The 14964-nt window shown below is 47.4% G+C and overlaps 1 protein-coding gene across 1 annotated transcript in view; it reads right to left on the minus strand.

The window, feature by feature from the left end:
- LOC119460586 (structural maintenance of chromosomes flexible hinge domain-containing protein 1) overlaps positions 1-14964 on the minus strand; it is a 229955-nt gene that overhangs the window by 139264 nt on the left and 75727 nt on the right. The window contains exons 16-19 of the mRNA XM_037721595.2: positions 9576-9682; positions 7128-7210; positions 5836-5940; positions 4983-5060 (exon numbers count right to left, since the gene is read on the minus strand). Coding sequence (XP_037577523.1) covers positions 4983-5060; positions 5836-5940; positions 7128-7210; positions 9576-9682 — 373 coding nt within the window. The remainder of the gene's footprint in view (positions 1-4982; positions 5061-5835; positions 5941-7127; positions 7211-9575; positions 9683-14964) is intronic.

Raw genomic sequence — 14964 nt, forward strand, 5'->3', positions numbered from 1 at the left:
AAGGCGCGACGATTCAGCACAACAGCAGAAGTGACAGATGCCCGCTGCCGTCGAAAAGAATCGTATCTCAAAGAAAAGCTCTTCCGCCAGCTACTAATACCCCCCAAACGAAGGCTCTTCCGCCAACAACCATACCTCCCAAACGGCGGCTCTTCCGCCAACTATCAATACCCCCCAAACGGCGGCTCTTCCGCCAACTTCCAATACCCCGCAAACGGCGGCTCTTCCATGATCGATGCTCCCACAAGAGCCGTGCGCTCTAGTGCGCGCCATCAAAATGTATGCAATATGGTAAATTAATACGCTACGCTTCTACTGTAACCATGGAGACGTAGGTGCAAAGTTGTAACCACGCTGTAGCGCCCCTGATTTCTCGTTTCTCTTGCCGCTAGTAGCGGTACACGGTTCGGTTTCGATTCTAAGTCGACCCCCCAACATTGGATTGTCAAATTTGAAAAAATGGGTCGACCTACAATCGTGTAATTACAGTAGTTAATAAGAGAATGTTTAGTTTAGTTTACAAGTTTATACAGACGATAAAACTACTATTCTTACACTGTATAGCTGTCTACTAATTTGCTATCGCAATCGATGCTTCGGCTTCCGGGTGAAACTGACTTTCTTTCACACATAAGAATTAAAATAATATTGTGTGCAGTTCAACACTACGCTCATTTCTCAATTTTTCCCATTTCTCGGCTCTTGTGTTTCCCGACTCTTACTTTTTTTTTTTACGGTCCCATGAAAAATGTATCAGAGGGGTTCTACTGTATCGGTCATAACAATGAAATTTTCGTGGCACTTGAATATTGTTATAAGGGGGTTCGACCGCATCGTGAATGTGCGATTGAGCAATCTGACACTTGAATTTATGCCCCCTAATTATACTTCTTTGCTCCAACCTTTGGGCCAGGGCATCATCAGATATGTGAAGGCCGAATTTCGGAAGCATCTTGTGCAGGGCCTCCTGATCAATATTCCACTGAAGCTGCCCACACAGGTCAACATCTGTCAAGCTGGAGAAATGCTTACAGGATCGTGGTGGAACGTCAAGGCAAGCACAATCAGCAACTGCTGGCTAAAGGCAGGCGTTTTAAAGCCTTCACCTACGCCACAAGACTGGGACTACAGAGAGGAGCTCAACCCAAAACTGTGGAGTGAGCTTACCGAGAAGCTCTCCGTAGACACCGCGGGGACCTTCGATGATTACGTTGACAGCGACAGCGCAGTGGCTGCATCTGCAGAGCTTGCCAACGAAGATGACATCGTGAAGAAAGTGCGTGAGCAAAAAGATTGTAGTAGTGACGAAGACGATGCCGACAGTGGATCAACACATGAAGAGAAAGCGACTGTTTCTAGCTCGGATGTTTTAGTTTTCTAGAAAAGACGCGATCATTCTTCCGGCGCTGCAAAGATGTCCCCAATGACGTTCAGAGGAAGGTCAAGGATGTGGAGGCGTTTGTCCTGCAGTGCTTGTTGTCTACTCGCCAGAAGATTAGAGATTTCTTAAAGCAATAACTAGTGGTTAAATTGTGCCCAGCGTTTTCATTTATTATTTACTTACGAACATGCGCATCTGCTGCAAAGGTATGTAATTTTAGTTGTGTTACATTAATGACATGAAAAAATTGGTTTTTCAGCACTACGATAATTCAAATTAATGAATTAAATTCAGCGGTCCCGCAAAGTTTATTGTAACGAGATTCTATTGTAATCGTCTGAAATACCGCCCTTGCCAGAAAATCAGTGACTTTGATCCACAAGTGGACAACAAAGGTGTGCTGTATACTCCGATTGTCACTCTCAGGGATACCTTCTACAGTTAAACCTGGATATAACGAAATTGACAAATTCCCGAAAAACTTCGTTATAAAGAGGATTTCGTTATATGCAGGTTCGGCACGAAAATTCGAAAAATAAACGTTTACCGTATTTACTCGATTTTAACGCGCCCTCAATTGTAACGCGCACCCGTTTTCCGTTTTTGTCGAAGCACTCGTCCTCGGAATGTCACACCAGGTACCGGATGCGTGGACGCGTGTCGTTTCGCACAAGCGCAAGGCATTGGAAACGAAGAGCGAGCGTCACGATGGCGTCTTAGCGTCGTATAGTGTTACAGTAGAACCTCGCTGTTACGTTCCCGGGGGCTGCGTTTTCCCGGCTGTTACGTCGTTTTCGACCGGTCCCGGACAGCTCCCATAGAACTCAATGCGTCATGCAGCGAGCGGCAAGTTGCCGCGTGTCAGCGCCTTGCCGCGAGGCTACCGTGGCACGCGCATCTTGCCACGCAGCAGTGCGATAAGATCTCCCACGCTCTCCGAACGGGCGAGCAACACCGCGAGCGCTCCTTGTTTCATGCGAGAGACGACGATCGTCGGTTGAAAACCCAGCGCGGACCGGCGGCGTTCCGGTTGTGATGGCTCCATGACGTCACCCTCGTCACTCTTGATTGGTTCTTCATCTCGCGGCACGCGGCATTTGCCGCAGAACCCATTTCGCGCGGCCCGCCGCAAGACTGCCGATTCCTGCCGCTTTTGCCGCGCGTTTCTGACACGCGTTTTTGCTGCGTGTTTTTGCCGCTAGCGTGGCCGTACATCCAAGGGCGATGACGCAGTCGCCGCACGCCGTATTCTGTATGTGCGAGTGAAAACGTGGGAGGGGAGCCGACGACCGCATCTCGCGTGCGCAAGAAAAGCAGGGAGGAAGCGCGCCTTCTTCCGTTGCGCTCGAGGCAGCGGCGAGGGAGCGAGGGGGAGGGATAGCGGGGCGGCGCGCGGTCGCGCAGGCTGTATCTTGAAAGCGATCTGTGTTGAGGCAGAGTCTAGCAGTGTAGGTGCGTCGGCGGCTCGTAGCTTTCTGCGTGCTGTGTGTTCTCGGCGCTCAGTTTGCGTTGAAGCGATAAACAGCACGAAAGGTCACTTCGGTCGCTTCGGTCGCTTCTTTAGCGGCGCTTCCACACGCTGCCAGCGTTTGACAGGGCGTGTCCGCGCTCATCGAGTCTGATGTGCCACAGCGTGTACCAGCGTGTCGGCAACATCAGCTGGAAAAGGAGAGAGTGCCGACTTGGCGGGCTAGGCCAGCTACAGCAAGCGGCAGGATCAGATTTGAATGAAGGGAGGGGGAAAGGTGATGCCCGTGGCGGCAAGATCGCCGGGTCGAGGGATGCAGGGCCGCCTCACACACGCACGCACGCACACGTAAGCTCGCTTCGCATTCCATCGCGGCGCAGAAGGTGCTTCCGGTTGTTGCTCGCGCAAAAATGACAAAATTTGGGGCGAAATCTCTAGGTAGTCGGAGGGGAAAATTTGTTATATCGAGGGGGTCTCCCGCTGCCACTTCGTTACGTAGAGGTCTCAAATACATGTGCTTCTATGGAGTAACGGCGGGGAATCGAAAAACTTTGTTATATCCAGGAATTCGTTATATGGAGGTTCGTTATAAGCAGGTTTAACTGTATTTCATGTGATTAATGCAAGACACATCGGCATCTATGAGCAACGACATTGTTGGCACAGTGCCAAGCCCGCTATCTTATCACATTGCGGAAGAACCACTGCCCGCAGACATGTCTAGGGATAGTCACGCGAAATATCGCAAAAGTGAATGTAACTTCAAAAGTGATCGTCCTAGAATACGGCCCAAGTTTGCCGACACCTTGCTTCACGCACACACACTTCCTTTTGGCCTACAGTCTACTGATGGCCTTTTTTTAAGTGATGCCTTTTATGCTATTCCTTTTCACACTTTTTGTGCGTCAGTGGTCAGAACGACGCTCCGCCCACATTATCAACAGGATCAGCCACCATGAAGAGTGAATAAAAGTGAACAGAACATACAGTACAATTAGCGGAAATCGCAAATGCAGCCTTTATGGATTAGTGGCTTGGCTTAGCATTTCTTGCAGTTTGGGCGCAGCCGTCAAGTAAAGCCTAGATCAACTAGGCTTTGCTAGTTTCGGTTTCAAGGGGGTGTCGGCAACATGGCCGACAACAACGCTGGCAATTTATAAAAATGCAAATATCACTATTTCTGCTAAAATGATAGCCTCACTGTGACACTTTCTTCTCTTTTTTTTTCTCACTTTTCTAACTCTCTCCCTCCACGTTTCTAGGTAATGTGACAGCACTAACTCAATTCTGCATCAGACTGTTTTCGCTTTGCCACTCACTAGACACACTAGAAGTACCTAGGCATCTGGAATTCACATGAGTGATCGGGTGTAAGGCCCTTGAATCCGCTAAAGGGAGCAACATTTCTCTTGGCCTCTCCTTTTCTGAGTCCCCTCTCCACACGTTCCTTTCCTCGCTGCTCACTCTCTCAGTTTGCACATTTAAATCGCAGCAATTGTAGGAAGCTTGCACACGTTTCCACAAAAACAGCGCCAGCACAACCATGTGATTTCGCACCCCCAACAGGCAGGCGTGGATAAGCACCGGACCTCCTTGCCTACGCTCGCTCGTGGCTCGGGTGGCAAGATAACGTTATGTCACCATCTCTAGTTTTATTCAGGGGGGCTTAACTGAGTGTGATTGTTCACACCCAGTGGTGGTCAGATTGTGAAATTTACCTTTATATTCGGTCCGAGACCTGCAACATAACGCCCTCCACCATGCTGGCAATGTTTCGGTGACGCCTGCCAAAGCTAAAGCTGCCAATCTGCCCCTGCGCACAATTTAGGTGATTCTTCCGCTATCGCCGCAATTTGGCGCAGCAATTTGCTTGAGTATCAAAATGGCACAATTGGAGCAGGATTCCCATTCCTGAGCATACACAAGATCTTCGTTCCTGTCCTCATACTCAAACATTTGGCTTTCTCCCAAGGTTTTGTGCAAAGTTGCACATGTCACGGACCACAGAAAATTCAATAACAAAATGCAACTCGAGACTAATCCACCAGGAACAGTTGTGGCTTCGTTCGTAGTAAGAGGCTGAATACTGAAGTTAAAAGGGCAGGTACTTCTGCAAACAAGACAGTAACTTACCCATTCGGCGAAACCAGTAGCCCCAGTTCTTGTTGTGGGGAGAGACATACTGCGCAACCGCCTTATCACCTGATGCAGCTGCATTGAACAACAAAAGAAATTGCACATGAGAAAACATGATGAGCCACCTGAAACACAGTGTCTAATCAGAAGCACCTGAGCATATATGAAAAGCATTCTATGCATCATTGATTTGTCGGTGCTTGGGATTCTGTGGTGTTATGGCAAGTACAAATGCACATGCCATGCTTTATGGATCTACATACATGCATCTTCATGACTTTTTTTTTAGGTCACTATAAGTGTAATGAGAAATTCTCCCACAAACACTTTGATCAAAGAATGTGTAATCTACAAAGACGGTGTAAAAGTATTCAGAACGAAAACTTTGTTTCTAATGTGATGTCTATTTTTTGTTATACTTGAAGCTAAGTGGTGATACTGGCTAATCAAGTTTGCAACGTCATTATGGATCATCATCAGCCTATATTTATGTCCACCGCAGGACGAAGGCCACTCCGTGCGATCTCCAATTACCCCTGTCTTGCGCTAGCTGATTCCAACTTGCGCCAGCAAATTTCCTAACTTCATCACCCCATCTAGGTTTCTGCCGTCTTCGACTGCGCTTCCCTTCTCTTGGTATGTATTCTGTAACTCTTACGGCCCACCGGTTATCTATTCTTCGCATTACATGGCCTGCCCAGCTCCATTTCTTTCTCTTAATGTCAATATTGAAAATGCATTGACAATAATCAGCCACTTATCGTCCAAGAATCATGCAGTCAATAACGGTCATCCCTGAAATTTCAGCTTTTGAAAGGAGTGATCATGAAAGCAAAGCTGTGCCACTCACAGTGCCAGACGATTTTCATCTCAACTGAGAGGCGCTTGTTCTGAGCTCCAGGTAGCTTGCTGACATTCTCCCCTTTCTTGTTCTGAATTTCTACCTTGATGTCACCTGCACAAAAAATGCCACATAAATAACCAAATACAACGCAGTTTGCACATTGTTGAGTATGAAAGCAGATTCGACTCGTCAACAAGTAGGTGTGTGCAAATATCTCAATTTTCTAGCACGAATCGAATATAAATACTTAACTTTGACTATCAAGTAATGATACGCACTATGGCGAGGAAGACTCCCCCCCCCCCTAAAACGACACTGCTGAGGTCGCTGTCGCAGAAGTGCCGGACACTTGACACCCCTCAAACTGCGCGCAAATTACTGGCGGGCACGTTCTACGAACATCGACAGGCGGTGCGGTGGTGCCCTTCAGGTTTGGAACAGGTTGCTTGCACGTGTGGGGTGCAAGAAAGCCTGTTTGGCACAGTGAATTGTGATTTTCCCTTTCTCTCTACTCTCTCCCTTTTCCCTACCTTCTAGTCAGAATAAATTGTTCTTGATGCACTCAAAACGAACGAACGCCTGTCGTTTTTCCATAAGTTAAAAAGTTCTTCGTCTCTTATTCTACAACAGGGACACTAAAGGGAAAAATGATTTCTTCTGTATCAGTATATTACCATTCCACAATACCCAAAACACCACTCTTACTGTGAGAAGCCACTTCGTAAGCCAGAAAGAAACGAAAAACACAGAGGCGAGTGGCGACGCCACCTTGAAGTTCCCGCACCAGTTCACCGTGATGTCATAGATTTTGACAGCGTCTTCTAGGTCTCAGTTAATTCTTCAGCGGTAAAGATTGACTACATTTTGTTCCAAAGGAGCCCAAGACTGAATGTGGCAAGTTTCGTGAGCCAACCCTCACTGTGGTCCCATACTGAGCCAACGCCCAAATACGAAAAATTACTTTAGAAGTCGCAACGTCACACTGAAGTGCTGGCAATGGGGTTTCCGTGCGAAAAAAAAAAAATTACTTTGAGCTTCATTTTCTCTTCTAATAATTAACCTATTCCAGTGTAAATAATCACAGCAGAGTTTTCGAAGAATACTTTATCAGTCTAAGTTGATGTATTGTTTTGCTTTAGTGTCCTTTTAAGAGTGTTCGAGTTAACAAGATTCGATTGTATATGTATATTCTGTGTCAACTTTCCAAGGCTAATTCTCGCTCTCTTAGGCCCAAGGTGTGGAGAGTAATCCTCGCAGACAAGGAAGCCAGAACAGAAACTGCAAAATGCTTGACACACCTATAGCCTTTCCAGCTGGTCGCTTCTCGTTTGGGTAAAGCTGATCTCCTTCAGGCCACGTCACATACAGCTTTGAAGGCAACCTGAGAAAGAAACAGCACCAACCATTTACACACATGCATGTAGATCAAACCACACTGTTAGTGGGCAAAAAGGAGCCCAAGCCAAGTAAGTGTTTTTTCACATATCCGGGGTGTTTCCGCGGTGACTGTTGAAAATTATTTAAAATATGGTATATGAGAGAAAATGATCCTTTCCTAGCCAACTTACACAGCAATCGCAGACATGCAAAATACAGCAATACCTGGTTAATTCAAATTTCACGGGAGCAAAAAAAAATGTCCGAATTAACCAAATTATTGAGGTTATCACGAAAACAAATTCTTGCCACGTCAACATGCTTTTATTTACTGAATCAATCAGCAAATCCTCTTTTTATTTTAAACAATAACAATGCAGAAGCTGCAATTCTTGACATCTCGTCACTGATTAGCATTCGCAGCAGCGAAATCCTCAAGACTTCCTTCACAGCATAGCCAGGTGCAAGGTCTTCATCCGAGGCACTCTTTTTCACTACCGTGCACACATCCCATTATTATGGGATGTGTGCACGGATATCCAGGATATCCAGGATATCAATTATCAGGATATCCAGAAAACAATAAGACAGGCTTACTACGTCAGCACGATAGCAGCTGCAATTCTCATCATCTCGTGACTGATAGGCTGTCGCAGCGGCGATCGAGGCCTGGCGAATACTTTCGCAGCACAGCCGCGGCGCGCGCCATTATTTGCGGCACGCTTCGCACCACCGCGCGCACATCCTGATTATTTTTTCGCCAGTAAGCTGACCGCCAACATATCGCACGTCCATCGCGATGTAGCCGGTGCTCTTCATCCTCGACAGCTTTGCACCGAGTCAAACCGAAACACCTGTTTGTCGCAACCGTGGCCGCTATGGACGCGATTATGAACGGCAACATTGCGGTGCTTAAGGCACGCGGCCAATGCAAGCACCGAGTCCGAATGAACCTACCGTTCGCTGCAGCAACTGCAGACAAAATCGCTGTCGCTATCTATGGGATCATGGATGGCCTCTACGCAACTTTTTAGGCTTGCGGCCGACGTGCGTATCGAGTCAAAACGAAACTACTTTTTGCCGCAACCGCTGCGGAAGAAACCGCGGCAGCTATCGGCGCGATCATGGAGGGCAACCATGAAATCCCGCGGATAACGCGTTGTTATGCACGGCGTTAGTAAACGCAATAAAGGCACAAATAGGCACACAGTGTTCCTTCGTTGCTGTCATTCTGTCATTCCCGTACGATTTCGGCTGATGACTATGGCAATGCGGACACCGCCGCTTCGTTTCGGTTGTACGCTAGCGCCATTCCTGCTCTTTTGGGTTGCACATTTCCGGCTCTTTAATGCAAAAACGTATAGCCTTCGAGATTTATGGTTGATGTATGGCAGCCATAACGTGAAACACAGCCTCTGAGATGTGTACCGGCCGTCCGTGGCTTCTGGCTGCCTATTTGGGAGCGCCAAATAATTCGAAAATATCGACTACCTGAATTCAAATCGAAGCGAATAACGAATATAGAATTATTCGATCGAATATTTAACAATACCGAATATTTGCCCATCCCTACAAATAAGGCCACTTTTCATTACACTAATAAAGCGCTTAAGGAGTTATAAATGACAGGACAAGTCTTCCCGAAATGTCGACCTATTTAACCCATGATTATAGGAATGTCAAAACGAACGTTCAGTTCAAAGCTGCCAGAGATTGCACGTTTGGTGCATGCTTTCTCTTTTGCCTCATGTAGTCTATGGCGACGACCTAAAAGTAGATTGACCCGGTTGCATGCAAGCATATGTGCACACAGCAATGCACTGACAAGTTTCTCTCACTGTTTGTAAAGACACTTTTTTTTTCCTCTTAAGAATCTGTTCTTACAGACTCCAAATTATCCAGACTCTAAGGTGGAGCTGGGGACCAAGAGTTCATTCGAATAATCAGTCAACTGTAAGCGTGTGAAAGTTGCTCCAAAATTTTAACTGATGAAATGTGGTTGCTTAAAGAGCACAACTCGCGCAATTTCTGACGTCTGCTGCTACAAGAAATTTGGCAAACAAATATCTTGTTGTTTTGACTCCATTATTTTTAATTGCAGACAGTCATTACTGACACATGCCACACAGTAAAAGGCAATTTCTTCAAACTATCAGGTAGACAAGGAAGACAATCTTGGATAGTTTACTGCATAAGCACACTTTTGATGGACTAGTGAGGTGCTTCCATAATAATGGCTTGTACTTAGCATGAGCCCTTACCACAAATGAAAATGCTCCTTAACTTGTACACAAAGATGCAACGCAAGGAAATTGCAGGCAGAACAAGCCTGAGAGTAGCAAAGGGCCTTGCACCACAGCAGCACATACCTGCCTTCTTCCTCCTCAATTATCTTCTGCAGCATGGAATCTGTGACCTTGCGATCCAGCTTCGCTAGCGGGAAGATCTTCACCTCATCATACAGTGATCTCGGTTCCTGGAGCAGAAAACCACACTGGTCACAACATGCAACATTAGAGCATGCGTAACTCTCATCATAGAAAAAAAAAAAAAATAAGGCGTGGGAGTGGGGGGCAGGGCCTACAACCACTGCCATGCAACAGCAATGTGTGAAAACAATTTTTTTTTCTTCACATACAAAAAGAAAAACAACTTTAATGTGCATACAACATCTGGTAGCCCTATTTAGTAATAATTGCAGTTATTCTCATTCCTCATATCCAATTCACCTTTTCAGGAGACCATGTGCTCAAGGGTAACATGACATTTTACCTGAAGTGCAGTTTCACCTAACTGAAGCACTATTCCACCAACTTTAAGCTAGAAGCTATCAGTGCGTAATTACAGTAAAACCCCGGTGATACGATCCCGGCTGGTACGAATTTCGGTGTGATACGAATTCGTAACATTCCCCGGCAAAAATACATTGCTCACAATATGAAAAAAATCGGCTGTTCTGAACACCTTGCCGCACCAGCTGCGGATCATACGAACTGTGAACAATGGCGGTGGCCGCAGAGTCAGCGGGGCGACCGGCACAGACAAGCCGGCACGGCGGGATCCATAGTCGCCAAGCAACCGACTACGTCACACAGCTGCGCAATCTCTCATTGGTCCCCATGTCGAGCGGACCGAACCACAACACAGCCTAGCCAATGCTTAGCGAGAAAGTAGACGAGGTCCAATGCTGCAACGACGACCGCAGTGCAGCCCCGACGGCCAAACCGCTCCCTGCACTCGACGTGCTTAGGCACGTGTTCAGGCACATCGAGTGCAGTGGCGTGCGAAAACATTCCTGAGATCACGTGGGTGCACTCATACGCCTTTCCAAATGCGATCGTTGACGATTTGGGCAAGACGAAAACGTCCCGTTGATACGTTTTTAAAGGCACCGCGAAAAAAAAGAAAAGAAAAAGAAAAGCCGCAGTTTCGCCCGAAAGGTGATGCAACGATTGCTATAGCAAATTAGTAGACAGCTGTACGAAGGATAGTAGTTGTACCAGCCGTATGAATTTTTAAACATTCACTTACCAACTAAATTAACAAGCACAATGTCACACACGCACAGGTAAACATTATTACATTTCGCTCGATGACCGCACACACTCGCTATCGAAATGCTGGCGTGAGGAAGTGCAGCAGCAGCAGCAGCGAGCGAATTGACCTTTGCGCTGTCTCTCGCTTCAACGCGAACTAAACGTCGAAGGCACAGCCAATACGAAGCTACTGGCTCTAGGTGCACTTTGTCAACATCGCAGATCATTTTGACGATAAGGTCCACGCGGCTGCGCACTTTGCGCACGTTGCAGATCGCTTTCAAGATACAGCCCCCGCACGGGTGCTTCGTATCTGCAACGCATCGGTCGTTCACTACAATGTACAAGCTGGCTACACCGCTAAATTTACGTGACCGCCACATTCAAACGCACCGTAAGATGCAGGAACATTATTGGCGACGTATCACAGGGAACACCCGGTAATTCGAACGCGGAAGCATTTGCGATGGTTAATTCGAACATACCGCACACCGACAACGCTTTCAGCAGTGCACCAAATCATGTGGCGGCACCGCCGACCGGCATTCCTCCGACACTGCCATAGACATCATTGCAAGACGCGTAGCGCCACCTGCCAGTGCGAAGAGGTAATAATTGAGTGGTGCAAAGTCCAACTCCCTTGCTAAGTTGCCTAAGCAGCTAGCGAGTGCAAAACAACGATTTAACTTAATTTTGGTTCATATTGCGAATGTTTTGCGCATTTAACACCCAGAAAGCTAGCTATGAATTTCTCCGCTAGTCGGATGCGTCGCTGAATTGCCATAAAGCCATAAAGTTCTTGTTGGATCACTCATCAGAACGATGGCGAGCACGACTGTAACTGCGACAGCACCGCGCACTACGAAGCAACGCCGCAATCGACGCTCTGTTGAGTTGTAAATTGTCAGAAACGTGAAGGACTGAATAACAACGTTCCATTTTACTAATCTCCATCACAGTCGTATCAAGGAGAAAGGCGAGCGCTGGATACGAGCCGCTCAAGGTGTTGGGTAAGCAAATTACTCGCATTCTCCACAACACAGCCGCTCACATGAGAAAGTGTGATAATGTTGTTCTGCTGTAATTGTGTTGCGTAGCCCTGACGGGTGACTATGGCAACCAAGCGAAAACTCAAGAATCTGCAGCCGCCACTTCGTTAGCAACAGAAAAAACAATGTTGCGAACCATGCTGCGTATGTGCCATCGATATTTCCACCTGTTTACAGACGTCCGCCTCCACTTGACTCAGCAAGTAATCGGAGAGATTTGGCAGGTCAGTTTAACCAAACATTTGGGTTCCTTTATGAATTCAAAATCGTGTTCTAGGGCATTGTGGTATCGCGAACTCAATTCTAGTTTCGGCTTTTCCGACACAAGCCCGTTTCGCAATGCATCGAGCCCTCTCGACTGCGTTTTTTTTTTTTTATGTGAACAATAATGTTGCTATAGGAGCACTGGATGAGTAATTGCGAAGTAACGCACGTATGTAGAAAAAACATGTCGCGTTTATTTACATATATTTGTGCGCGTGTGTTGTTTTAAGCGTCTGCTAAAAGTTACTGAGGGTACTGAGCGGTGCTGTAGCTCCTGCGAGACAGAAAGATGCGCGCAGGCACTGTAGGAAGCTTACTTTCGTTATGTTCGCATGCTGTCTGCTGCCTTGGAAAACGTTTTGTTTGCTGCGTGAAAAAGGCTATGGAAGAATATATTCTATATAAATAATTACGACATTATACATTAGAGCTGACACACGCACCAAGTCAAAACGAAACTACCTTTCGCTGCAAGACGTGCGGACGAAACTGCGGTCGCTATCGACGCTGCCATGGGAGGCGACTACGCAGTTGTGAAGGCACGCAGCCGACGCGCGCATCGAGTGAAAATGAAACTACTATTTGCCGCGACCGCTGCGGACGAAACTGCGGAGGTTATCGACGCGATCAGAGATAGCGACTACGCACTTACGGAGGCACGCGGCTAGCCGCCAGCGCGGTGTTACGCGCGGCGATAAAATCAAGAATAAAGGCTTTAAAGGCACAATTAGGCACGAAGCGCTTCGGCGTTGCTGTCAGTCACGTGCCGCGTACGATTGCCGCTGAGGACCACACGCGATGCGGACTGCGCCGCTTCGTTTCGGTTGGACGCTACGCTGTTCTTGCTCTCCTGCGGCGCGCATTTGCGGTGCTCCGCGTTTTTTTTTTTTTTTTTTTAATTTTTCTTTTAACGTATAGGTCAGTGCGCACGCTATCGGCACCTACCCTATCTCCTAATAGGAGATAGGCGCATGGTGGTAACTTACGGCCTAATAATTACTAAATTAGAATAAAATGCTTAACTCTTTCAGGGTCAAATTTTTTTGCCAAATGCAACCCCCAAGGATAGATTTTTTTAATTGATGATTTAAATTCTTCGAAAGAACCTATTTCAAAAAAAACAATGGTCGTAATTTTTTTAGAGTGACCGTAAGTGACGAGAAAATCGTTTGTGTTGTAAAATACACAATGTTTATTCATGAATAAGAAGATAAGCGCACTGAAAAATGGTTGCGTGCGCGTCCGAAAACCGAAGCAAGTGCGAAGCCTTCGTCTTATCGCCAACAAGGTGCGATAGAGCTTTTGTGGTCTCCAAAAAAGGGAATGCAAAAACAGCAGCATCGTTTGTGTAAATACGCGCCTGCCGGGGAACAGATGTAATCGCGCCACGGTGAGCCATAAACGGCTGATTAACAAGCGGTCACCCTCTGAGAGATTTGAAACAAGATAGCCATCAGTTTAGTGCGTGCAACAACTAGCAAATGCTAACCCCACGTGTTCAAACAAATAAATCCCGAAATATTGTTCGCGACCACCTTTAGGTTTGTTTTGCCTTCGGTTGTACTCCGCGAAAGCAGACACGCACATATCTCCATTTGCAGTAAATACAAACGGAAGACAACCGTGAAGAGAATATTCAAAGATGCGCGATAACACGCTCAAACACACAGGAAGCGAGAACGCAACTGAAAAGGCAAAGGTCCCCAGGGCCATTCACCCCTGATAAAGCGAGCTTTGTACCACTGACCGTAAGCTACATAGCTAACTGAATTAATCATATATGTACTTCATCGCTTTGACATTATGTACGTACCCAAATTTAACAAATTTAGGCGCTAGAGAACGGACGTCGGGGTGTTTGCCTCGAACTCGATGTCGTACGATGCTCTCTGTACTTGCGAGTTGCAGCGCGCTGAATAACACCTGAAACTTCTTTTACATTGTACACGTACTTCTCTCTGCTGTGCTTCCTCCCTTTCCGAAGCGTGGATGGGCGGAAGAAGCTTTCCAGGTCATTGATTTTTAGGAAACCGTGCCTAAACACAACCGAGAGAGGGGGCTCCATTGTGGCCTATGCAGCTTTGCTTTGCGCACAGCTCTCTTTGCACTACTCAGTTTGCGCCAAGGCTGGCTGGTGGCGGGTTTTTTCACAGCACCGCCTGGGCACCGCCTGGGCAGAGGGTCTCGCCTAAGCAAAAGCTTAGGCGAGACCCTTCAACGCCACGCGGAGAGAAAACAAAAGATAAAAAAGAAAGAAGAACCGCGGCGCCACTCTCAAATGGCAAGGTCGCCGTTTCTGCGTGGCGACGGAACACGCGTGTACGTGCCGACGTGTAAGCCAACGCTGCGGCTGCGGCGCAGAGGGAAGCAACGGCGGAGGCCCTATTCGGCCAATGCTCGTTTCAACAGCAGAAAACAAAACTTCAGGGAGCGGGCTAAGCTAGCACAGGGCCAGCAGAAGCGGCTGGCGCGCACGGAGACAGTCGAAGGTAAGGCATCTACGAGGGAGTTGAGAGGGAGGGCGAGGGAAGCCATCCTAAGCGACAGAGTTGCCGAGGCCATGTCCGCTTCCCTGCTGCCCTCCTCCCTCACCTGCGAGGCACCGTTACTAGATTACTTTATCTAGTAACGTTGCCCGCGACAGTCCCCGCGTGCGCCCGTCGCCGTGTCGCCTCTTCCTCTTCACAACCACAATCTCTCTCTCTCGCCGCGCCTGCGCGGCCCATTATCGGGAAGCGAGCATTGGCCGACGTGGGCAGTTTCGTGGCCCTCGCTCGGTGTGTGGTTGCGCGCCGAAATATTTCACGAATCGCACCGTTTGTACATCGTGCTACAGTGCATGAATACAGTGAAATCTCGATGATACGAATCTCACGGGGTCACGAAAAATATTCGTATTAGCCGAAATT

This window comes from Dermacentor silvarum, chromosome 8 (assembly GCF_013339745.2).
Source record: "Dermacentor silvarum isolate Dsil-2018 chromosome 8, BIME_Dsil_1.4, whole genome shotgun sequence".
Classification (NCBI taxonomy): Eukaryota; Metazoa; Arthropoda; class Arachnida; order Ixodida; family Ixodidae; genus Dermacentor; species Dermacentor silvarum.